The sequence below is a fragment of the Varanus komodoensis genome, unplaced genomic scaffold (assembly GCF_004798865.1).
Source record: "Varanus komodoensis strain SLA01 unplaced genomic scaffold, ASM479886v1 scaffold107, whole genome shotgun sequence".
NCBI classification, from domain to species: domain Eukaryota; kingdom Metazoa; phylum Chordata; class Lepidosauria; order Squamata; family Varanidae; genus Varanus; species Varanus komodoensis.
The window spans coordinates 546014-571283 of NW_025335305.1; the positions used below are offsets into that span (position 1 = coordinate 546014).

Sequence of the window (25270 nt, forward strand, 5' to 3'; positions counted from 1 at the left end):
AAATACAAAAATACAAAAAATACACTGAGTTTCAAACATAATAATATAAAATTAAAATTATCAGTATAAAATAAGTAAATAAATAATATAGGAGGAGAAAAGAGAAGGAAGAAGAAGTTGCCCTGGCCAGATCATATATTTTAACAATTAAAATGATGTTTAAATAAAAAGATCATCCCAGTCAGAGAAATCCAGTGAAATCTCCCACATGAACAATTTCTCTTTGAGAGGCTATTTATGCACAAGAGTTGTGAGAGGCTATTTACGCACAACTCTGGTTAGAATAAGCTTCGACATTGCCACTGGGCAACTGGTTTGCTCAAGGGGTCCTGGGCTGGCAGGGTGATTAGTGATATTTCTCTAACACCTTCCAGCCCATTCCTTGTGGACTGCTATTTGAGACCTCTGTCTTACTTTGCCTCTTGTCAGAAGACATAATCATCTGTCTAAAGTTATTGCTAGATGACCTTTAAGGAAGGAATCCTCTTAAGGCAGTGTACAAGATTTAAAAAAAACAAGCAAAGTGAATACAAAAAAATGCATCGAAATGCTTCAAGAACATTTTATTCCATACTTTGTTGTAAGCCACCCAAAGAGCTTCGGCTAGAGAGCAATATAGAAATGAAATAATAATAATAATCTATACAACAGAGATTGGTAATTATTATTATTGAAAGCATTAAACATCAAAGGCCCCAAATTAAGGGAAGGCCAGCAAAAGCAGGTGGCCCTTCAAGAACTTTCCTGACACACATAAAAATGGGACTTGACAAACTTCTGGTGGAAGCTGATTCCAGCAGTGTGAGGCTATCACCAAAAAGGCCGTTTCCGTTGTATTTACCCATCCTGGAAAGTGATTGTTTTTATTCTATATAGCAGCTCCAGATTTAGGACGAAGACTTATTCTGTCCAAAGATAGTTTCCTCTACATCTACTTTCTTGTGGATGCCTCTGACAGTGTTGGTGAAGACAACTTCAGCATCTTTAAAGAGTGTCTAGACATCATCATCACCAGGGTAAGTTTCTACTGATCTCACTTGCTGAAGTAGGGCCAGACTGACTTGCTAGGTGCATGACTGATTCCCAGTTCCATACAGCTTTCATTGCAAATATAAGCCAATTTAGAATTCATTTAATGGGTGCGGAGAGTCAACCTGACATTACTTGAATAGCCTGGCTGGTAAAAATGCCTGAGTTTTAAATATTAAATAAGAGGGGGCATCTTTACTGGGACCCCAGTATGAAGTGAGATGATGTGTAGCTCCTCAGCCTTGATTCCAAGAAAAATTCTCTGCAGCCTAGCAATCAGTCTTAGTAAAAAAAGAAGAAGAAGAAGGAAGGACGGACGGACGGACGGAAGGAAGGGCTCCCACTGGCACGCATGTGACACCCCCCCCCCATTAATTGCCTGGCAGGGATGGTGGCCACAGCAAGAAGATGAGAATGCTGTCAGAACTGCAGTTCCCAGGGTTCCTTGTGGGAAAACCACAGCAATTAAGCAGCTTGAGTTTATACCGGGCACATGACTTTCATGGCACATGAGAAAAAGCATCCAAAAGCAAGTTCTGAAGTTTCACTGCAGGGCCAGATAAAAAATTAATTTGCGTTTTTGCCTGTCTAGGCTAATGGTGTATTATTAACTGATTGTCCTGAGAATGAAGCAAGGAATTCCTGAAATCTAGCTAGAAGGAAACTCTTAATGTGGCAGAGAACTTTTGGTGAATGTGATTTGCTAGTGGGGAAAAAGCTATTATAAAAGACGCTTAGCAATGGGGGAGGGTATTTACGGATAATGTAGTATGCTTAAGTGCCACAGAGAGCCACCATCTTAATTATGTGTCCTCTAAGCAAGGTCTCTGCAGCTCTTAAGGGCCCGAGTAGGGGAAGCAAATAACCTTTCCTGGAAGTCAGATTGCCCAACTCTACTGGAAAGCACAGTGGTGTGTTTTAGGCCAGGTCAAGCTGAACTACTTTGAAGACCAACAGATCTGAATCATGTTTCACATGAGAGAAGAAATGGAGCACTCTGGAAAGTACATACAAATTCTTTACAAAGTATGACCATTCCATAGCGGGTGACCAAGGATTTCATTGTAAATTGGTGATGCAGAAAAAGCAAAGAGTAAAGTGCAGTAAATAGTTTGAAAATTCCTTATTTATGGAATACTGATCAGAAGGCAGCTTTACAAAAAATTCCAGACAAATGTATGTATTTTTTGCTCTACAAGGCCAAAACAAACAAACAGAAAATCTCCAAGTGAGGTAGTTTAAATATTTATTCAACCAAAGTACAGTTGCTGGGGGAGAAGCTTTAATTCTATGATCCCAACACTTTTTTCTTTCCTTCCTTTCTTCCCTTTCCTTTCTCTCCTCTCCGCATCATTGGTTTTGTGCATCTTTCTCCCACCTCCTCCTCCTCCTAGCTTGCCAGCTTTGATGTTTTCATCAAGATCTCGGTCATCTCTTATGCCAGCCAGCCGAGGGTCATTGTTTCCATCTACGATGATACAGCTGAAGACCCAGAAGTGGTTCTTGAAATGATGAAGCAGAATATGAACTACAAAGGTGCAGAGAAGCATTTCTGAGGCCGATCAGCAGCATGTGCAGAGTTCAGTTTGAAATGCAGGGCTCAGGAAATGCTCTGCTCTTTCATTGTTCCCTTCATGAGGGAATGGTCAGGCCAGCCTTTGTCTCTGCTCCTCCACTTTCCCTACAGGATATCCCTGTCCATCAGCACCTCTGTTTTGTTTGGGTATCCTAACTGAGCGTGCCTTCAGATGATGCTGCAGTAATAGGCTGCATTGGCCAGGGTGACTTATTTTATAATGTTAATGTGTTTTATATTTTTAGTGTTTTATATTTTAAATGATGTTTTGTAAGCCGCCCCGAGGCTTTGGCGAATGGGGCGGCATAGAAATTTTTAAATAAATAAATAAATAAATAAAAATCTTCTATAACCAAGCAGGGAATGATAGCTCAGTGTAGCAGGCATACCTTGCGTGCAGAAGACCCCCCAGATTAGCCCCCATAGCTCCGGGCAGGTGTAGCAAAGCAGTTTCCCTGTAATCCCAGGAGGTGCTGCCAGGCCGCCTCAGTAGTGCTGGACTAGATGGCCCAAGGGTCTGACTCAGTTTAAGGAAGCTTAAACTGAGTTTAAGGAGTTTAAGGAGTCCTACATTCCCTTCTTGTGCCAAATACCATTTTCCATCCCTCTTCCAAGAGCAGCACCACTTTTGTCCATTTTCTTGTTTGATATCAGAAGCTGAAAAGCCTTTTAGCTCCCTACACAGGTGTATAAAAAGTTTCTTTGGGTCAGTCTCAAAATGTGGCCCTTAGAGACTAAATTTGATCTCCAAGGGCCAAATTAGGTATGATGTTAAGCATATTATTATTGCCTGTCTTTATCCCGTTTCTGGGGCATTGGATTGAGAAAAGGGGTAATTTAATGCCAGGTTTCCCACCACTTTATAGCCTTTATAGTTCCAGCAAGGTCAAGAGAATCCGTAGACAGGGGGAGAGGTGTGTTACCTGTTGGCCCTGGCCTTCAGCAGAACTTAAGGCTCAGGGTTCATAGGCACAATCAGAAACTTGTACACTTGGCGTTCCCAATTGCATATACTGAGCTTGTGCATGAAGAGCCCCTTTATACTTTCCTCTGAACATGTCCCTGGGCACAATCCCACCCTCGCTAGACATCACATGCACGTCTATAAGAAGACTGTGCAGTTCTGTGCAACTTTAGATAGTTGGCTGGGCCCTGCTGGCCAGTGTAGGCCTCTTTTGTCTCAAATTGCGTAGAACTGCACCCTGAAGTGGCTTTTGGGCAATAGCACTATTTGTGTTGCGTTTTCCCCTCGCTGCCACAGTACCTCTGTTGATGTGCTGATCTTTTAAATGTGTAATATATTTTATATGCACACGTGTGTTTGCCCCTTATTTTTTGTACAGCATCTCATGCTTTGAAGGAGATAAGGTGCAGGCAGATAAAGCTCATTACCAATTTGCGTCCTCTTGCAGACCATGGCAATGCGACAGGAACCAACATCTGGGAAGCAATACGTTCTGTCTACACTATGATGACCAATGACCAGGCAGCTTCCGGAGAGCAATGGTTCAATGTCCGTCATGCTATCATCCTGCTCACAGATGGTGAGGAGAAATGGGGACACTAAACTTGTCTGGGGGAAGATCTCACATGAGCCAGAGCCTGGATTCAGACAACATGATCTGACAACACCCAGGGGCTGATCATTGGTGGAATGTGTGGCTGCTGCAGAGCTGCTGGTTGTTGTTCAACAGAGGTTACCGTGTTGTCAGAACCCAGCTGAGATGCTGAACCATGGTGAACAATTCACAGTTTGCAGCCCAGCAACAAACCGTGGGTTTGTTTGTAGTTAAGGCTTATGAGAATCTCTAGGCAAAAGCCCATCAACGTGCCTGCTTAGCCAGCAAGTGGTGGAAGACTAAGCCATGCATACGAACAGAACCCTCCATCCTGATGACCCTTGGAAACGAGCAAGGGAGAGGGGCCTTAGCTCAGTGGTGGAGCACATGCGTTACATGCAGAAGGCCCCAGATTCAGTCCCAGCATCTCCAGTTCAATGGATGAGGTTGCAGTAGAGATACTGGGAAAGTTCTCAGGGTTCTCCACTTCCTTCCCACACACACAATTACCGCCCCCCCCCCCACACACACACACTGTTTCCTTGCCTTAAACTGGTGGCAGACTCCTTAGTCCACAACTTAAGACAAAACTTTTCCTGGATATTTCCTGGCAACTAGCATAGCTACTTTTACTTATCTTAATGTGATATTTTATTGTCTCCTTGCTGCTTTACTGATGGCCTTTTTGATATTTTATCGTGATTTTATCTCAAAGACTGCTTTAGGATTTTTATTTTAACTGAATAACACTGCAGACTCTTATGAAATAAATCATAAATGAGTAACAAGGGGCAAGAGAGGGTTTTTCTTTCCCTGCAAGAAATCTTTGGGAGGCTGTATCTGGTGTGGTGCTGACCCAAGACTCAGAGCTGAACTACATCTACCTTAAATACAGAGTGTATAGAGCAGTGATGGCGAACCTGTTAGATCAAGTGCCCAAACTGCAACCCAAAACCCACTTATTTATCGCAAAGTGCCAACACTGCAATAAAACCTGAATACTGAGGTTTTAGTTTAGAAAAAACAACTCACGTCCAAGCAAATATCCATCCATCCATCCTTGGCAGAGCACTGACCGGCCATGCGAAAGCTGGATGAGATGTGGCTAATGAGTTGTGGCTTGTGACATCATTGCCTGAGCATGCGCATGGCCCCTATGTGCGCTCTTATCTGATGCTCGGCTGCTGGGGCGATGCTAAGGCGACTTGGCTCGCATGCCGACAGGGAGGGCTCTGTCGCCACCAGTTGCCACCACCGGTTGCCACCACTGGTGTAGATCCTTTTGTCCCTTTAGGTTAGCATTTAGGACTCTGACCCTGATTAGGGCCACCACATATAGATAAGATAGAGGCAGGTAAATTCTCCCACCCAATCACTTCCCTTTCTAGATACCTGCCCAAGGAGCGGGGGGAAGAGAGCGAGAGAGAGAGAGCAAGAGAGAGAGCGCATAAGGGCACAATTGTATGTATGTTCAGAGAAAGAAAAAAGAGTATTACAATTCCCAGCATCCACTATCCAGCCAGTTGGAGAACATTCTTCTGTTTTAAATATGCATGCATTGGATTTATGCTGAAAGATGCATAGGAGTGTGCCTTCGACCAATGCGTGGGCAGATAGTCAGACTTGACAGAAACCAGTCTTCGTGTCAATCAAAGACCTATTTTGAATTGCTTTTGAATGCTTTGCACTGTTACCAGTCTATCATATGAGACAGCTTCACCATTCCCAGGGTCAGGCTGCCCACGAGCACTGCCATCCTCTCTTCCCCTGCACTGCCTGTGCAAGAGCACCACTTTTGTTTGTGGAATGTGTGTGCCATCTCTTTCCTGGGCTGGCAGAGCAGCCTTCACTTACGTCTTCGGGAATGCCGACTGGTTTGCCCTGGTACAGGGCGTAAGACTGACAGCCTCTTATTTTGTCTCTTTCCCCTGGTTCTCGTCTTAGGAAAATCCAATATGGGAGCTCCTCCCAAACTTGCTGTACAGAGTATAGAAGACTTTGTGAATGTGAGAAAAAACCGGAACGATTATCTGGGTGAGTCTTATCAACGGACACTCTCTGAGCAATTGTTACAGGAAATCCAACCTGCCTTAGGAAATAACACCCCCCTCCCCACTGAAATCATTTGCTTTGTTCTGAATCCCGGTTGGGAGGGAAGCATCATGGTGGGAGAGCTGGCATAAGGGTCTCTACCACACGGCAGCGGTTTGTCCGACTTGGGGAAGGGCTGTCGCTTAGTGGGTGGGCATGTGATTCATATGCAAAAGATCCTCCTGCACTCAGGTCCTGCTTGCAGGTTTCCCCGAGGCAGCTGGTTGAGCACTGTGTAAGCAATGTGTGGACCAGATGGGCCCTTGCTCAGACCGACCATGGCCCTTCTTATGTTCTTCGGAAGGCACCCAGCTCAGCCAGTGCCTGGAGAAGATGCCCGCTCAGTCCGTTTCTCCACACAGAGGAAGCCCTGAACTCTGCCTCTCCTCTGCATGGAGAAAGGCAAAACAGGCAGAAGGGAGTACGTGATGTCAGGGGAGTCAGAGGGGCTTTGTGCTGTAGCCCTGCTGTTTGGCTTGGATAAAAGGCAAATGAGGTGGGGGGCTGTATGGAGGGGTACACAATTATGCCTGGTGTGGAGAACGTAGAGAGGGAGACCATTTTCTAGTGCTCCTTTGAAGCTGAACCCGGGGTCTTTGCATGAAGCTGACGGGAGGAAGATGCAGGGCAGGTACAAGGAGGGCCTTCTTCACACTGCACCCTGGAATTCACTCCCACAAGATGTGGTGATGGCTAGAAATTTGGATGGCTTTGAAAGAGGCTTGGACAAATTCATGGAGGGAAGGCTATCCATGGCTACCAATCCTGCTGGCTGCCTCCATTATCAAAGGCACTAGTTGTTGGGGAACATGGGTGAGAGAGTACTGCTCCACTCCTGTCCTCCTAGGGGCAACTGACTGGCCCGTGTGAATACAATACCAGACTAGATGGACCCGAGCTCTGATCTGGCCAGGCACCTATGTCCCCTGGCATCTCCCAGTGGGGCTGCAAAAGATCCTTGTCAGAGACTCTGGAGAGCCGATGCCAGTCAGTGCAGGCAGCATACAGTTACATGTACTCCAGCTCACACACAAAAGTAATTAACACAAATACTCTCATGAGTAGAATACCCAGAAAAGGTGTTGCTAACAATACTTTAAATTTACTGGCAATGAACAACAAACCACAAAATGAAGAAGTAATGCAACACAGTAAACATTGTGAAATACAAAAATATGCTTTCTCATCATTCCAGGAAGTCTCCTTTGCTTAAGGAAATCTATTTGCTATTATTTATTTATTTAAAATTATCTTAAGGCTGCCTTCATGGATGGAGACCTCTTGTCTTGCACACAGAGCATCTGTCATGGAATCTTTGCAAGGGATTCTGCAGCATATCGTGCAGCACATGGTCAGCCCATACAGAGCACTAGGCAAGGCCTGTTGAACTGAAAGTGCATCTCTTAAGTACTGAAAATGCGTACTGTTGAATACTGCAACACATCATGAGTGTGGGGGGTGAGGGGGTGGAATTGGTATCAGCTGCTCCTGATAAGATTCTAAAGAATCCCAGGTTTCTGCACCCAGCCCAAAAGGCGCCACCAGAATTCCCCACACATTTTCTGGAATTCCTGTATGTTCCTTAAAACTTACTTTCTCTGGATGTCAGTCAAATTTGGGCAAATTGTTGAGCAAAGTGACATCTTCCTTCTCAGAAGGCATTTAATGCATTGCTTCTTGCAACTCATCCCTGGTTGTATAAATTGTTGAGCTTTGCACCCTCCAGGTAATGAGAATTGTGGAATATCCTTTCTTCATTGTCAGAATGTCCAACAATGACCTTTCCTGCCTTGGTTTCTAGATGTCTACGTGTTTGGGGTTGGAAGCATTGATGTGGACTGGCATGCCATGAATGAGATAGCATCCAAGAAGCCAGGCGAAAGGCATGCCTTCAAGCTGCAAAACTCTCAGGAACTCAAGAAAGCCTTTGAAGACATTCTGGGTGCGTATGATCTCACACATGTGCATGTACCGAAGCCTGGGACAGTGCAAGAGGAGCCAAGGGCAGGGGGTGCTGAGCACTCTGTCTCCAGTGCATCTGCCCTTTGTTCAACTTGCTTCCTCAGCCGATAGCCGATCCCACTTCTGACTTTCTGGATCTCAGCATTCCTGCTGCAGATCAGCTGTGTACCTCCCAACTTCCGGAATCATAGAATAGTAGAGTTGGAAGGGGCCATGGAGGCCATTGGGTCCAATCCCCTGCTGTTGCAGGACACCAAGTTACACCATCCCACTCAGATGGCTGCCCAGTTTCTTTTTGAATGCCTCTGGTGTGGGAGAGCCAATAGGCAAGTGAGAAGTAGACAATAGAACCCATTGTCTATCTTACACAGAAGCAAGGTTCTGGGACAGCCATCTTCTGTGTTCCTGGGTTGTCCTGCTCAGACCTGGTGGCAGTGCATGGCATCCCTGTTCCACTCCAAGGGATCCAGGTGAAAAGGCCACTGATGATAGAGCCAGTTCTGGGAATGAAGGATCCAAATGCCAGTAGATCCATCCAGGCTGAAGGAAGGGTCCTTGCTTCCTCTCAGAACATACACTGTTCTTTTAAATGCCCCATACATTTTATATAGTGATTGTGTACACTGACTCCCATAATTTCCCACATGAAAAAACAATCCACAGGACCATATTTCTAGCAGGAGGGTCCCTGCATGTGAGATCTCTCACCAGATATGGGGAGATGGATTCTTCTAGCATAAGGGGTACCTGTGGGTGTGCTGGAAGGATTATGTGGGCTGCGAGACTCAGAAGGTCTGTAGGAAAAAAATCAATTAATCAAAAGCTGTCCTGAGGCTTGTGCAAAGGACGGGGTAGAAATGTTTTAATTAAAATTAAATTAAATTAAAAATCAAAAGCAGAATATGAAAACACTATGTCTTTGTTGAAAATGAGTAGAGGTTTCCCCCCTCCCACTTTTCCAATATTCTCAGACCCCAGAGATCTGGACGATATATGTGGATTGGCAAACTACTCTGACAATGCCAGATGGGATCAGAAGAATCCGTGGCATGTGCTGCTCCAGAGCGACGTGAGTACAGCCCAACCTTCACCTGCTTGCCCCAAGGCCACTACAAAATGTCTAATTCCTGCTCCGGGGCCTAGAACAGCCTTTTCCAACTTGGCATCCTCCAAACAGTTTGCGTAGTAACAAATAACTAACCACTGGCTATGCAGACCTGGGATAATGGGTGGTGTAGTCCAAAATAGCTGGAAAGATCAGCATTGAGGAAAGCTGGCCTAGAGTCTAAACCTCTGTTTCTTGGCCCTGTGTTGAATTAACTTAACCACTCTTGATATAGCTTCAGGTAGACTATACTTGCCGAGGTGCCTTGATTTCGAAGACATGGGTTCTGACCTCCGCTCACTGCTTCAACAAGTTGAACCACACTGCCAGCTGGATGCTTACTCTGGGTAAGCTGTGAAGGAAAATGCAGACGTGATTGCATTGTGTTTAGTTGTAGCGGAGCTCTGAGGCCATTGCTAAGGCTCCTTGGGCCCGCTGGAATACGAAATAAACAGGCTTCATTGGATAGGTTGCAGCACAGGTTCACAGAAGATCACTTCTGTGTCGCCACAGCCATATAACATAACATAATATAATTCAATTCTACCATGCCCAGCAGACCAAAGGCTCCCTGGGCAGTTTACAATTCAAAATTGCAATAATTAAAACACAAGATAAAATCACAAGCATGCAATCAATAAATGCAATAATACAGTAAAACAGTAATCCACCCTCTGCCATTTAGCGCTGTTAAGGTCCAGCTCTTTTGCAATTAACTAGGAGCAGAATGTAATATATCAGAGGTTTATTTTATTTTAATTAGTTTTGGATATAGTCAGTGAGTGATTCAGCTGATGCCTCTATAGCAGTTAAAGTGTTTTGGCTTCTGTATGGTGCCATGGAGATTTACGGAGTAGAAGACTGAATGGGTCTCTGCCCCAAGGAGTCTGTTATCTAAAGATGGGGAAAATAACAAGGAAGGCAGAGCTCAGTGTTTAAAAGGGGAAGAACGTGTGATGGCATCAGTTGTGCATGCTTCGGCTTGCTACAGGTGGGGGCCGCAAAGCTGTTCCCGGTAGCAGTCTGCAGCTCCTCTCAGCACCTGCCAAGCTCCCTGCCCTTCCTGATTTTGCTTTCATTAAGATTTTTGCATTTTAAAAAATGAGTTGGTATATTGCACAATGGGACTCTGTCCTCTAGAGCCATCTTTATTTTCCATCCAAACGTGTGGTTTTGTGTTTATGAGTTCAGATGCCACTGCTGACTTTGGCTCATTGGCCAAGTTGTGTTTCTTTTAGTCACAGCAGTTGCTTTCTGGGAAAAGTAAAATGGTGGCAGAGGAGGTTGCAGTTACAACAAAACAAAAGGTGGAAGAACTGCAAATAATAACACTGATACCATTTTTTAAAAATATATTTATGTACTCTGCTTTTTTCCTGCAACAAATCCAAGGTGGCCTACATCGCCATCCTTCTTCTCTCTAGTTTATCCTCACCACAAAACCAGGAGGAAGCTTAGGCTGAGAACCAGCACCTGGGCCAGAGGCAGCCTATGGGCTTCGTGGCCAAGAGGGGAATACAGGAGGGAACTTCTGAATCCCAGCCTGACATTCTATCCACTGCCTCACACTGGCTCTCAAGAACGTGAGGTTTTGTGTTCACCCTGGCAACCATTTTATGAATGGGCTAGCACCCATGGCAGGCATTCTGTGATTGTATACACAACATTCTCTCCAAATTCCAGATATGTCCACTGACCCAAGAAGGTTTGACACCCTTAGGAGAAAATAAGGCCCAATGACCACAAGTACTGAACAGAGATGTATAGCACTATGCTCTATAATGGCTAGGATCCTTGTATGTTTACTCCAAACTCATTTTCCTTCAGCAGTCACCTGAAAGAGCCCATCACCTGTGCTCAGTCTCATTCAACAGTCAGGTTTACTCAGCCACCTGCAGTGCTGATGAAGCATTTTTCTTCTTGCAGGCTTAACCCATTTTTATTGTTTTCTGTTCAAAGGGAGCATGACTGATTAGAGAGGAATTGTTCCTGAATTAGTTAGCTTCTTTACCCCTGGGGAAAACTGTGGGCTTTTTCAATTTCCACTTAGTGTTATTTCACTCTGGATTGCTTTTGAAAACATGAAATATGGTAACCAGGTGACCAGAAACAAAAGCTGCTGCCCGCTCCTCCCTGAAAGGAACGGAACACAGTCAACAAATGCCAAACAGTTTTATGCTCTCCAAGGCCAGATTCATAAAGGCATAGAGTTAAATCCAACTTCCTCAGCCTGGTGCCCTACTGATGTTTTGGACTCCAACTCCCATCAGCCCATCATCATGGCCAATACTGAGGCATGCTGAGAGTGGTTTCCCAGAATACCTGGAGAGCACCAGACTGGGGAAGGCTGAAATAAGCTGTGCCTCTCAGCTCGCTGCTGCAGTGCAAGACCTGAAATGGATCAACTTACAATCAGGGTCTCTTAGAACAACTACAGACAGGCCTAATAGGTTACAGCAAAACATGCTGGAAGGATTCTTGGCACAGCTATAGAGAAGGGGTGGGGGGGAAGCAGTACTGATAAGTTATCAGCATCTCTCTGTCCTTTAGCCAAAGCTGTCATCTGTGGAAAATGCTTGGTTGGCAAGGGAGTGGAAGAAATTATTGGATGAGTTGAATGCAATGTGCAGTTTGGCCCAGAGATTGGTGGCCCTTCTGGCCTAGTGCAGGCTAACTCATCCCTCCCCGTCCTGGTGCTTCCAGTCATGCTGGCTAAGAATGATGAAAACTGTAGAATGACATGTCTGGAGGGCACTCAGGCTGGACATGTCTGGAGGGCACCAGGTGTGCTGTGACCAACAGGCGTTCTTCCCGAGTCCCAGCCAGACATTTTGCCCACCTGGGGTACCTGCTAAACTCTGTGGTGGGCAGCATGTGAGCTGCATGTGTTCTTCCCTGGCCGTTTTTTGTTCTGCTTGTAGTTTGGGTTCCCGGGTTTGAAATTTGCCCCCTGGAAGCACTGAGGTTACCACCCCAATTTTAAAGGGAGTGTTACCTTAGGACCTTCTTTCATACATGAAGGAACCTGTGGACTGGGTTTTCTCCACAGAGGAGCTGAGGAGTTCCCATGCAGAGTGGCTTCCACCCTCTCAGTGTCCCTGGAAACACATGAGAAATTACAACCAGGATCACTTAGTCCTTTGTGAGAACCAAGGATCACGTCACAGTAATCACTTCAAAATGGGTTCTGAGATGGATTCACTCTGTTTTCTTCCTCTAGGAGGAGGAGAGAGCAAGCTAAAAATAAAGAGACGGATTGACCATGAATTGTACAATGTTCGGGCTAAGATGGATCAGGGCATCACGGAGTTCTATGACTATGACATCTCCCTTCTTGAACTGGAGAAACCTGTGCAATTTGGCGGGAGAATCAGGTAGTGTGCCCTCACAGACAGGATTAGTTGGGTAGGAAAACAGAATAAAAGAAGGAAGAATTTGAAGTTACACTTGCTTAATCTGAAATTTTAATGTTGATTAAAATATTGTGTATGTTCTTTAAAGTTTCCTTTAAAAAAGAAGAGATCCATTTCTGTGTATGCTGCCTTAGTTATGTCACACTAGTTACACTTTAAGAGAGCTGTGGGTGTACTTGTGCTCTGTAAATGCAGGTTACAACAGTTGATCGCAGGGATTTTAGCAGGCAGGGCAGTGGGAGAGGTAACTGCACAAGACTGAAATAAGTAGCTGGGTTCACACGACATGCTAAACCACCAGGGTGTTGGTTTAGCCTGTTGCCTGAACCTCCCTACCTCTTGAGTGGTGGGGGGAGTTAAAAAACAGGTTGCTGCTCTCGCTGATGACAGCCAGCAAAGGGCAGCACTTTCTCCAGCTGTCCTCAGTATTCCTCCCGTGCTCCGATTGATGCCAGGGTGGGAAAGAGGGCTTGCTTGCAAGCATTTCCTCCTCCCCCTTGCATCAGTCAGTGGGAAAGCCATGTGTCACTCACACAAATCCTCTCAGGGCACAGGGAGGCAGTGTGTCACAGGAGAACCAGCTGTTTGGCCTGGCCTTCTCTAGAGGAAGTGAGGCTGAGTGGCTTGATTCTGCCCACCACTGCCTGCCTTGCAGTGGCAGTGAGCAAGAACGAGCCAATCTGCTTGCCTTCCTTGGGTACCATTCTGTGTCATCTGGACCTGCTCGGCAACAGTGGAGGATCGCTGCTTTGGCCTCATACAGCAGCCTTCCCCAGCCTGGTGGCCTGCAGATGTGATGGACTACAGCAACAGAAGTGAGTAGAGGAAAATGTGCGTTTTCCTGTTGACTGCAAAGTCACAGAAGTCAAGGAAGAGTAACCTCTTCTGAGGCCAAGAAGTTCTTTATTCACTCTGTAAATTATCTTTTAGGGTACAAAGAAGGGGACGGCAGAGGACGAGATGGCTGGATGGAGTCACTGAAGCAGTCGGTGTGAGCTTAGGTGGACTCCGGGGGATGGTGGAGAACTGGAGAGCATGAAGGAATGTTGTCCATGGGGTTGCGATGGGTCAGATGTGACTTTGCTAAACAACAACAATGACATTTACCTCCAGTTTAGGGCACTTCTCTCTAGAAAGGTCAGATTGGTTTCCCTTTTACTAAGCTTTAGACAGGCAGTTTTGTCAGACTAATTATTTATTACATGCATATCCCATCTTTTTTCTGCAAAATACCCAAGGTGGCTTACACAGTCCTCTTCCTCATTTTATCCTTACAACACCCCTCTGAGGCAGCTTAGGTTGAGAGTCTGTGCCTGGCTCAAAGTCATCTAGTAAGCTTCATGGGACTCAGAGGCCAGTTGGATTCCACAGCCTGTGTAAATTATGTATACTTACATATTTTCTGGTTTGCTCATCCTGGGATCAGCAAAGAACAAGGCAGGATTCTAATCTCATTTTCCTTTATTGTCCTTACTGGGGCCTTCTGGCATCCTTCTGCTTCTCTGGGACAAACTCCAAACAGGCAGCAAATATCTTTCTATTTTGCAGGCCAATCTGCCTACCTTGTACTGAAGGTGCCAACAGAGCCCTGAAGAAGCGGCCGGGAACCACAACATGCAAGGATCATGGTGAGCACATCAGGCCAAAACGGAGTCTTGAAATGAGTTGCAATGGTCAGTGCTTAAGGTCTTGTCGCTTGTCCTGTGCCTGGTTCTCTCATGCAGCTGAATGAGGTGGCAATCAGGCAGAAGAGCCCAGAAGTAGGTAGGATTCACTGAATCTTTTCAGATGAGGAGTCACATTTTTCACTTGCTCAGCTACATTTCAAAAATTAAAAGAACACTGCGTTTGAAAGACTTAGCACAGTTGGTATGCAGCCGTTCTCCCTGATGTGCCAAATTGTGTTTGTTCTTTGTCTTTTTTGTTGTTGTTTGTTTTTTTGTTTACTTACAAGAAGGTTGGTAGACAGGAGAGTAATTGAAGATGGTGCCCCACCTGTGATCTGAAGTGATATATACTATGCCACTTTTAGGATTCTACCACTTCATTTTGCTGCATGTATAAATTAAACCTTGAGACAGTGCAAAAAGAGAAGCCTGAAATAAAAGATGTGGCCATGTTTATATGCTGCCTTTCTCCAACCTAAGGCAGGTCACAGGGAAGCTTTCAGTGTATTGAGGTTTCCCCCAAGTACACACTTTCCACATGGCAGCACCTTTCATCAGTGCTTACAGCTATGGTGTCGTTACCGGCTTGGCCAGCTTCTGTGCCTTCAACATCTTCAGGTAAAAACATTAGCAAACGATGATGCTTCCCCTCCATGCCCTAAAAAGAGCTTCCTCTGTTGATAGCTCAGCATTATGACACTGTCAAAGGCAGAAGAACAAGAAGCCAGGGCATTTTTTTCCTTGAACAATTGACACCCCAAACTGAAAACTGATGAAAGTCAGCCTGGCATAGCAATTAGAGCAGGGGGTCCTCAAACTTTTTCAATAGGGGGCCAGTTGAAAGGTTAGGGTTAGGGCCGGTGAGAAGGGTGGCTGGGCTCGCGGACTGGTGAGACATCATCAGGTGTGCGCGAGGTGGTGTTGGGCACGCGCAGCAGCAGTTCACTCACTCGGAGATCTCACAGCAAGTTCAAAACCATCTCCGAGCGAGCAAGCCACCGCCTCCAGCCCGCGCTGCAAGGCAGCAGCAAGCACACGTGGGAGGCAGGCGGCGGAGGCTTGCTCGCTCAGAGATGGTTTTGAACTCGCTGGGAGATCTCCCAATGTGTCCAAAACCATCTCCAAGTGAGCAAGCCACCAACTCCTGCCTGAACAGCAGGCGGGCGGCAGCGCAGGCCGGATGAATGGGCATGGCGGACCGGATCCGTCCTGTGGGCCGTAGTTTGAGGACTCATGGATTAGAGTGTTCAGCTGGAACTTGGAAACTGATTGAGTAACTTTAGACGAGTCAATGACTTTCAGACTAACCTATTTCAAAGGGTTGTTGTGAGAGCAAGACAGAAAGGAGGTGGATTCCTCCTTGGATTCCTTGCAAGAATCAAAAGAGGCAGGATCCAAATGTAATAACAAACAAAAATAGACATTATTTATTTCTTGGACAACTGGGAAGAAACCATAGCTCTGCCTCTCAGGTCCAATACTCATACCCCTAGTTGGAAGGATCAGGCCACAAGTGATGGGAGGGGCCCTTCTCTGGCCAAGGCCCTAGAAAGCTGCTGCCACTCAGAGCCAAAGTGGACAGGTGGGTTGATGAATAGGCTCAGTGGCTACAGGGCAGTTCCTTATGCCTCTTCAGGTAGCTGGTTGACTATGGCTGTTCCTCCAGGTAGCAATAATGCTTAACTCACTGAGGGTTCAGGTTGGGTTCTTGCTCAACTGTAGGCAGTTGTTGAATCATGGGTTATTGTGTTGTGTAAACCCAGCCATGCTAACAAGTCATACTTCGTTAACTGCAAAGAACCCATGAAGAAAACCCATAGTTTGTTGTAGGGTTGTGAACTGTGGGTTGTTCGTAGTTAACAAACGATGGTTTGTTAGCATTCCTGGCTGCAGACAACACAGTAACTCATGTTTAAACAGTAACCTACATTTCAGTAACAACTCATAGTCAGTTGTCTGAACCCAGTCACTGAGTAATGTATGGGTAGTGTTTTGGACATTACAGAGAGATGAAAGCACGACATAAAATACTAAGGATGCAGTCCTTTGCATAGCTGGCTGGGCAGTGCTGGGAGCTGTAGGACTCTTTTGGCCTAAATTTGCCAAGAATTATGCCCTAAGTATTAAGGGGTTTGAAGGAAATCTATTGATGCGGTTTTTGAAGAACACACACCCATATTTCTTAATATGTAGCCTCCATACTTTGGAATTGGTGTATTATTCCATCATTACTCAATAATTCTATTATAGCTTCATATGAAGGGAAACTAGAAGGGTGAATCCATGTAATAAAGATGAGATTTGTCAGAAATACAAAACAAGTGCTATTAACAGAAGTTACTGGATCCTGAGGTAGCAGCATCATTCTGGGCCTGGGGCTTTGTGGGAAATTTGCATAGTAGCTAGGATCAGTCACTTGGTACTGTTTGGTGTGTGGCTGTCGGCTGCCACCAGTTGAGTCCTACTAACAAAGGATGGGCCCTCTCTGAGGCCTCTTTGCCTCAAGTCCCCTGACCTGGAGTTGGCTGTGTTTTTCAAGCTGCTCGCTCTGTCTCACAACTTCCACTACCAGTCTGGACATGATGGAGGACTAAGATGGGTGGAGCCTACAGATTTGCTGGGCCGTCCATGCACCCCATGGCTGGAACCCTGGCTGTGCTCTTGGCTAAGCCAAGGTCAGATTAGCTTGGCTTTCCTCCCTGTCCCTTGGGCAAATCACCATTCCTTGTTGAAATTAATTTTCAAGAATTACATCACAGAAAGTAGGACTGCTTTAAAGATTACTGAGATGATGCCTTCCATAACCTGGTGTCCTCCTGAGGGTTTGGAGTGCAATACCCATCAGCCCCATCCAGCATGGAAAATGGTCTGTGCTGATGGAAGTTGTCTTCCAAAAACTCAGGAACAGCCTCATGCTTCCAATTGTTCTCGACTACAACTCCCAGCATGCCTGAGTCTTGATCATGGAAACAGTGGCTGATGACAGTGAGCATCCCAAACAACTGGAAGGCACCAGGGTAGGAAAGATTTTGGTACCTAGCCACTTCCCCCACCCCTAAATTCCACCCAGTGCACAACTGCATGAGAGCTAAAAGAAGAAGAAAATCAAAATTCACATTAGTTTCAGCTGACCTAGAGGAATTTTGGAGCACAAAGAGCAACCAAGGAAGGTAGTTCAGGGTCAAACAAAAGCCCTTAAAATGTACTGCTGTGTTGCTGTGTAAGCAAATGGCACAACCCAACTTTCCTGGAATATTGTGTGTGTGTCAGTGAGGCATATGCCACTCTTGGGCCATCACTTATGCATTCAAGAACCACTTCCCCTATAACTTTATTTTCACATTGCAGCCACAAATGACAGAAGTTTATGAAATTATGCATAGTAGGAGAATTTACTCAGTTACCCAATGAAAATGTTTTCCAATAAATTCAGATCAGATAAGAGGAAGCAATTCATAAATTTCAGTGTTCTTTGCATAAAAGTATCCCTGTAAGTTGCAAGCTAGTACATTGGAGATAAAGGTTTAAGCCCAGGCATCTCCTAACTGTTCCAGTTTTCTTCTTGCATGAAGTTACCTTTTTTAACACACCAGGGAACAGAGGAAGGCAACAAAAATGGTCCAGGCTTTGGAAACACTGCCCTTTGAGTAGGGATTGAGAGAGCTGGGCATGTTCAGCCTTGAGAAAAGAAGGCTGAGGGGGGACATGGAATCCCTCTAGAAGTACCTGAAAGGCTGTCACAGAGAGGAAGGTCAAGATCTCTTCTTTCTGATCCCAGAGTATAGGACATGGAATAATCAGCTCAAGTTATGACAACCCAGGCTCAGGCTGGACATCAGGAAAAACTTCCTCACTGTCAGAGCAATACACCAGTGCAACCAGCTGCCTAGAGAAGCGGTGGGCTCTCCCGCACTAGAGACATTCAAAAAGAAACTGGACAGTCCAGTTTCCAACTGGGGTTGGACCCAATGATGCTCTTGGCCCTTTCCAACTCTACTGTTCTGTGATCTTCCCCCCAGGTTCTACCTCAGCATCCTTGGGCAGCAGTCTGGGCCCATCATCAGCACCGATGCCTACACTAAGTGCCAAGCTAGACAGCAGGAACTACAAGCCACCCTTTAAAATTTCCCTTAGTGTTCCAGAGCATCTGCTACAATGTTAGAACTTTTTAAGTTGGATGCCTGAGGCTAGAAACGATCTTAACTTTGTCAGTCACTCTCAGAGCCCCCCCCCCTTTTTTTGGCTAAACATGGTAGAAATGCAATAATCGAATAAATAGATACATAGATACATACTTTGCTTTGGGCCTCCTCAAACCTGATCCCAACCTGGTTCCCACCGGTGGTCTGAAGAGCACTGGTCCATTCTACCACTGTGAAGTATAGGCCAGGCCAAGGATAGCTGGCCGCAAATAGTTCCATGAACCAGACTGTAGCTTTTGATTTATTTATCTTTCCCTCAAATGAAAGCCCCTCTTGGCATCGGGCAACATCCCCTTTCAAAACGGGGTTTTCAAACTGCATCTCGAAAGATGGGGTTAACAGTCATTCAAAGGAAAGTAGATTGTTTCCTACTTTATGAGAGTGAAGAGAGTGAGGAAACTGGCCATCTTCAAGGGGCGATTTACACATGACATAAAATGATAGGTCAGATGCCTACTGCAAGTTTGCGGAGGGGATACTCCATTTGATTGCTCCCTTGCAAACACATCCTTACAAACAGAAAACTTTCACATCCAGGAGAAAGTCAAAGTCCAGTCTTTTGCCTTCTTTTCTGATTTTCTCTTTGCAAGGAGCTTTCCTTTTTTATGTGATGAAGTTTTGAAAAATGGCAGCACCCCTGGCTGCAGTCTGAAGTGGTCCTGTCCATGCTGCCACCTCATTATGCTCTTAGATCAGTCCTGACAGAAAAGGTTTCCTGGGCTCAGTCAGAGCCACCATTCTTGCTGTGCCATTCAGTCAGTTCCTTTTAAGTTTCATATCTAAACTTTTGATGCCACTGGGACCAAAAACTTTGTTTGCCTCGATGCCACACGATGGGTCAATGGCAACACTGGTCCCTCTAAAGTTGGATGTTGACTCCTTGGGGGTGGTGAACTAGATCGCATGCCAGAGCCTTGTTGGTATTGGCATTCAGCAGATGGATTTGTCCACCAGCTAAGAATGCTCACGCACCACCATCCACAGATTCTGGAGAGTTATTTATCTGCATCAGAGACAAATGTTTACCAGGTTTTAATCCACCTCAAAATCTGTGGTTAGATTCTGTTACTTTTCTTTGGCACTGGAAAGAAAGGACTCAGTCCCAGAGTGTATCACTCATTAGACTTTACTCCTGTTCCAGAAATCCCTTTCTAGGTCACCTTTCTGCAGCTGAAACCAGTTGAATGGATTGGCCTCCCTCCTCCTAAGAGAACCCAGGAATTTTGGTATCTAAGCTCGCCATCATCTCTGCCCCCCTTCTTTTTTGCCTTGTAGAGCTGGAGCTGCTGAGTTTTGAGAAGGTGCCTGCTCAGTTCCTTTCCTTAGACAACAAGAGGATGAATGTACAAATCAAAACAAGGATGAGTGTAAGCATGTTATAGAAAATAGGATTTATGTAGTCCTTAATTTGATTAGCAGGGAAGGGGTGAGAAGGATTTTCTCTTTGTAGATTAAGCAGATGTTGCAGATCAACTGCCTCCATGGAAATTGGAAATTGAATAATGAAATGGATGCAGAGAACAACTCTGCACAACCATCTTCATGAAGAGAGAGGACTGGCAAAATTATAGGAATGAAAATGCTGCATTCAAATTCATTTCAGGCTAGAAATCCTGGCTTAAACCAGAGAGCAATTGAGCAGCAAGCTGGCTAATGCAGCCCTTTCATATCCATTTTGCTTCTCCTACCTGTATGAGCAGGCGAATAAACCAGGCATGGCTACCTCAGCATGACATCTGAACCCATTGCACAAAGCCACCATGTCTGGTTTGCCTTCTCACTCATGCAAACAGGAGAAGTAATGCAGCTACATGCTCTAGTAGGTGGCTCATTCATATTGTGGTTTAGTAAAACAGGATGTATGCCTTAAAATGGTATGTGAATATAACCATTGTCTCATAATGTTCTGATAAAGCCATCAGAAGATAACAATTTCAAATTGGAGGGAAATCTCTAGCAAAGAACAGGCCAACATGTTTTAAACTCAGGGATTCCTGAAAAGCGGGCACTTGTTACTGAACGAATTAGTGATGCCAAATTCACCTGGATTCGTTCATCCATAATATTTTGCACAAGACTTCTGTTGTAGCCACGTTAATCTCCTGCAGCAGAAACCACAGAGAGTGTTGTAGCACCTTGAAGGTGAGGGGCAGAACCTTTTGCATTTTTAGATAGAAAGTCCCCTCCTGATTCCAGCATTTCCAAGCCAGCATGGCTGGGAGAGATCGCTGAAATGGTATAAGTTTTTTCTGTATAAACTTGCACGCTCACATATTTATTATGTGGTTAAGCTGCCTCAAAGATCTTTGTTGAGGTAAGAGTGACATGCATCCTGGGGGGGGGGGATGAAACCTGGTCCATTTGTACTTAATGCCTTGATTTTCCCTGTGTGCAACATTTCACAGCTGCAGTGCTCCCGGTAGCAATTCTGCCATTAAATGTGTGAAATTGGTTGCTTCCTATAGCGTCCCGCATGCATTTCCGGAGCTGCTCAAGAGGATATGATATATTCAGAAGTGTCTGACGTCTCTGAAGTGGTGACAGACAGATTCCTGTGCAGTGGACAAGACAATCCTGTGGAGGCTGCCACTTGCAAAGGTTGTTTTGCCTGCATGGGAAGGGCAAATGTATCTTGATTAAGTGGAATGGAAGGGGAATGAAAAAAGATGATGTATAATTCTGAAGAGGTTTCTCATCCAAATGAAGCTGTATGGGTTTCCTGGGAATCAGAGTGTTAACAAAAGCCAGTGCAGCATAATATTTGAGCATGAGGTGACCTGGGATCTAGTCCTCATGAAGTTCTCTGGGTGACCTGGGGCCAATGGTTGGCTCTCCCCCTAACCTAGCTCATAAGGTTGTTGTGAGGATAAAATGAAGAGGAAAAGAACCATGTAAGCTGCCTTGGGTTCCTTGCAACAGAAAGAAAAGGATAAGATGTAACATTACTAGTACTAGCAGTAGCAACAATGATTAGGATGAGGCGGAGGTAGATGTTACCTTCACAACTGTGAGATTCCTTGCCAACATTGAATTCAGATGTTGACAACTTCCATTTAAAGAACCTTCCTCCAGATCCAACCCATTGCTAGTCCTTGTTGCTGTAGGGTAAAATATCTCTGCAGTGCCTTGTGAAGTCCAGATGCCAAAGCAGTTTGGGCGAGCTTCTTAGGGTGATGCTCATTGTGTGTTGCTATGTGGAGGCCATATAAAACATTCCGCATGTGACGGCTGCTCCATAGAGCTGCTATCATGTGTACAGAAGCTCCCAGGAAGAATGTCCACTGGCTTGGCCTATTCTATTTAACATGAATGGCCAAACTTGAAGACAAGTTTAATGAAGTTCAGGTAATGTTTTGTCTTCCAGCTTCCTTGATTAATGCGGCTGGGATTTCCAATGAATTGTGGAAGACAAGGCAAAATATTATTAGAACATTCAAAGTGCAAGAAATCTAACAGTGTAGCACATGCAGGAGAGACTGGTTTTGTTTATTTTAAAAGCAGAAATCAAAAGCTGGATAGAAATTAGCTCTTCTAGATTGTTACTGTGTTATGGTTATAGATTAGGAAACAATTTCCTAATATTCCCAGATTTATTCTGGCCACCTTATCAGAAATTTACTGGCTAATTTAAGAAGTCTGAAAAGAAAATTTGAGCTATCCCCGCTGTGAAATAGTGGTTGGGATAGATGGTGGGGCTTATATAAGCTTTTAATTCCCTTTTTTTCACAGGTGAATCTGGAGGTTCACTGTTTGTGGAGAGGAAGGAAAGACATTTTCAGGTAAGTAAGCTCTGCATGGAGAGCCAGTGGGGTGTAGTGGTCAAGAGCATGGGACTGGGACTCAGACGACCTGGGTTCTAGTCCCCGCTCACTCATGGAGCCAACTGGGTGACTTTGGGCCAGTCACAGACTCTCAGCCCAACCTACCTCACAGGGTGGTTGTTGTTGTGGGGATAAGATGGAGAAGGAGAATGATGTCAGCTGCCTTGAGCCCTTTGTAGGAAAAAGGTAGGATATCAAATAAATAAATAAATAAATGTGGACCTTCAGGTTTTCACAATAAGCAATATGGTTTTGTTTATATTCACAATGTTGGATTTAGACAAGCAGAGACCCATGTTCAGATCTCTCGTCAGCCAGAACCCCTTGGGCCAATCACTGGCCCAGCTCTCAAGGGGTCACAGCACGTGTAGGCAAGCAGCCATTTTGAATATTTGGCCCCAGTGGGGGAGGTGGCATGCTACATCATATCATCTGAGCCCTGTTGTTAAGCAGCCCTCACATAACCATGGATCAGACCATGGGTCATTTGAGGCTTGTTCAACTTTCAGGAGAGCCTTGCCACCTGGGTTTGAATGATATGACAAATGATGGCAACTCCCCTACTGGGGCTGGAACATTCAAAAGGCTTGTGCCCTCACATGCTGCAGTGCAGCCCACTATTACTTAAATAAACCTTGGTGGGCTGCACTCATCATGCAAACCTGGCTACTGGGTGCATTCATACATCCCATTAACCCACCTTGGTAATAACCCATGGTTGGTTAGTTCTATGTGAAGCAACTCACAGTTAGCTCAACAAATGATCAGACTCAACGTGGATTTTTGGGTTCTCCTTCCCACTAGGATATCCAGGAGCCACTTCTGAAGGATCAAGTTTTCCTCTCTTACTCATTGCCATGACCCATTTGGGCTCACTCTGGCTTTTTTCCTTTAACTTTTTTTTAAGATCATGTAAGCTATCCATAATGCCAGCTTTTGCAAGCCCTGTTGTGGAGCTACAAGTAACCCTTCAAAGCTTCTCCACAGCTTTGTAACTGTTTCTTGAAAATATCATGAAAAGTTTACAAAAACGAAAGCAAATAGAAATTATTATTTGTACTTGTGCAAATGTGAACTTTGGTAGTTGCGTGGATTCAGGGATGGAGAGCCTCAGGTAGGAATTGTGCAGAAGGGATGCCTGGCAAAATCTAGCAGGTACCCACCCTGGCAGTGCTCCTCAGAAGCAGCAGGTAAGTTCCCCCTTTTTGTTACATTGGATGACTGTCAAAATGTGAGTTATCCGAAGTAACTAAAGGCATGAGTGAGCCTGAATGGTGAACAGGGTGTCTTTTTGGATTTATACTCACATTACAGTAGCATCCTCATGTTCCCTTCCACTTAGTTCTCATGAGGATACACATTTTGCATCTGGGTGCTTGGGAAAGTGCAACTGTGTGTCCTACCACCCTTTCCTATCGAAAAAGGAGTTTTCACAGCTTTGATAGCTTGCTGTCAAAGCTCTGGGTCTCTTTAAAATAGGGGGCAGGGGGTAAGTGCGAAATGGAGCTTTTCAACTGGAGTATACACAAAATGTTCAATATGGGTAAAAAACAAACATTTTTGCAACATGCCTCTGGGGCGCTTTGAAGGAAGTGCTCATAGCTGACGAGATGGGAGTCACGAGCTTAAGATGGACAAAGTCATGGCAAGTCCCAAGCATCTTGTGGCAGTGGAAAGTGAGGAAGCCATTGACAGCTGTCCCCAAGGTCCAGTTGGCGCTGTTGGAGCAGTCTCTCTGGTGCTCACACAGAAGCCCCCAGGAAAGCGTATCAAGGGTTTTTGCCACTCTTGTCATAGCCAGTTCTGCATGCTCATGATGGGGTCTGTTTATTTGACACAACCCATTGTGGCTACAGTAACCCATAGTTTTGCGGGGCCACCCTGGGGAAATTGGTTGGAGTTTGCATGACACAACGATCAATCCATTGTGGTAGCAACCCACACTGGGTTGTCATGTCACGTGCATCTAGGCATTGTCTCTTAGCCTAACCTACTCTTCTGGGTTATTATGAAGGTAAATCGAGGGGGTGTATGTATGCCACCCTTTAGAGGAAGGGTGAGAGAAAACCAGAGTGTGAGACTTCTGGTACTCGAACCAGGTTCTATTCCACATTCAGTCATGAAGCTCACTAGGTGACACTGATCCAAACACTCATTCTCAGCCTCTCCTACCTCACAGGGTTGTTGTGAGGATAAAATGGAGCTATGTAAGCTGCCTCGGGTTCCTCACAAGAGAAAGAAAGGTGGGATATAAATGTAATGAAATGTAATAAAAATAGTATGTACTAATAGGAAACAATACAATGTGGAGGACCTTGGCAGAATTGGACCCAAAATGAGAGAAATGCCAACATGAAAAGATCTGACTGGAAATATCAATAAATACTTACTTGCCATGTCAGATCCAGGTTGGTATAGCCCAACATTTTGTTTCCAACACTAATCAGCCTCCTGAGAAACTCACAAAAAAACTCGCAATTGACATAGCCATTCAGTGTCATTCAGTGTCATTCATATCCGCTCTCTGGCTGCCCAAAGTGTGTATATTGCCTCTTTTTTCATCATACAGCATCTCTCACAAAAATCCACTTTTATGTTTTAGCAGCCTATTTTAATTTGGAACCCCAATTTAGGGAATCTTTCTTTTACTCTTAAACAATTAGGCATCGGAAACTCGTCTGAATATGACAGATTGCCCAGAGATTCACCAGTAGATCCTGATCTACTCTCCTCTTCTGCCCACTTCTTCTCCATGGGGCTGTTATAACATTCTGGGTTTCAACTGAGTTCTGTCCTGTGAATTTTAGAGTTTTCTCTCTAGCTCTTGACCCGCCTCCTTTACCTC

At 45.1% G+C, this 25270-nt stretch overlaps 1 protein-coding gene across 1 annotated transcript in view; it reads left to right on the forward strand.

Moving 5' to 3' along the window:
- LOC123018017 overlaps positions 1 to 25270 on the forward strand; it is a 76705-nt gene that overhangs the window by 13583 nt on the left and 37852 nt on the right. Inside the window, exons 6-17 of the mRNA XM_044419756.1 lie at positions 877 to 1016; positions 2424 to 2565; positions 4018 to 4149; positions 6109 to 6198; positions 8057 to 8197; positions 9189 to 9286; positions 9558 to 9669; positions 12543 to 12696; positions 14284 to 14363; positions 19880 to 19971; positions 21070 to 21202; positions 22334 to 22383. Of these exons, the coding sequence (XP_044275691.1) occupies positions 877 to 1016; positions 2424 to 2565; positions 4018 to 4149; positions 6109 to 6198; positions 8057 to 8197; positions 9189 to 9286; positions 9558 to 9669; positions 12543 to 12696; positions 14284 to 14363; positions 19880 to 19971; positions 21070 to 21202; positions 22334 to 22383 (1364 nt within the window). The remainder of the gene's footprint in view (positions 1 to 876; positions 1017 to 2423; positions 2566 to 4017; positions 4150 to 6108; positions 6199 to 8056; positions 8198 to 9188; positions 9287 to 9557; positions 9670 to 12542; positions 12697 to 14283; positions 14364 to 19879; positions 19972 to 21069; positions 21203 to 22333; positions 22384 to 25270) is intronic.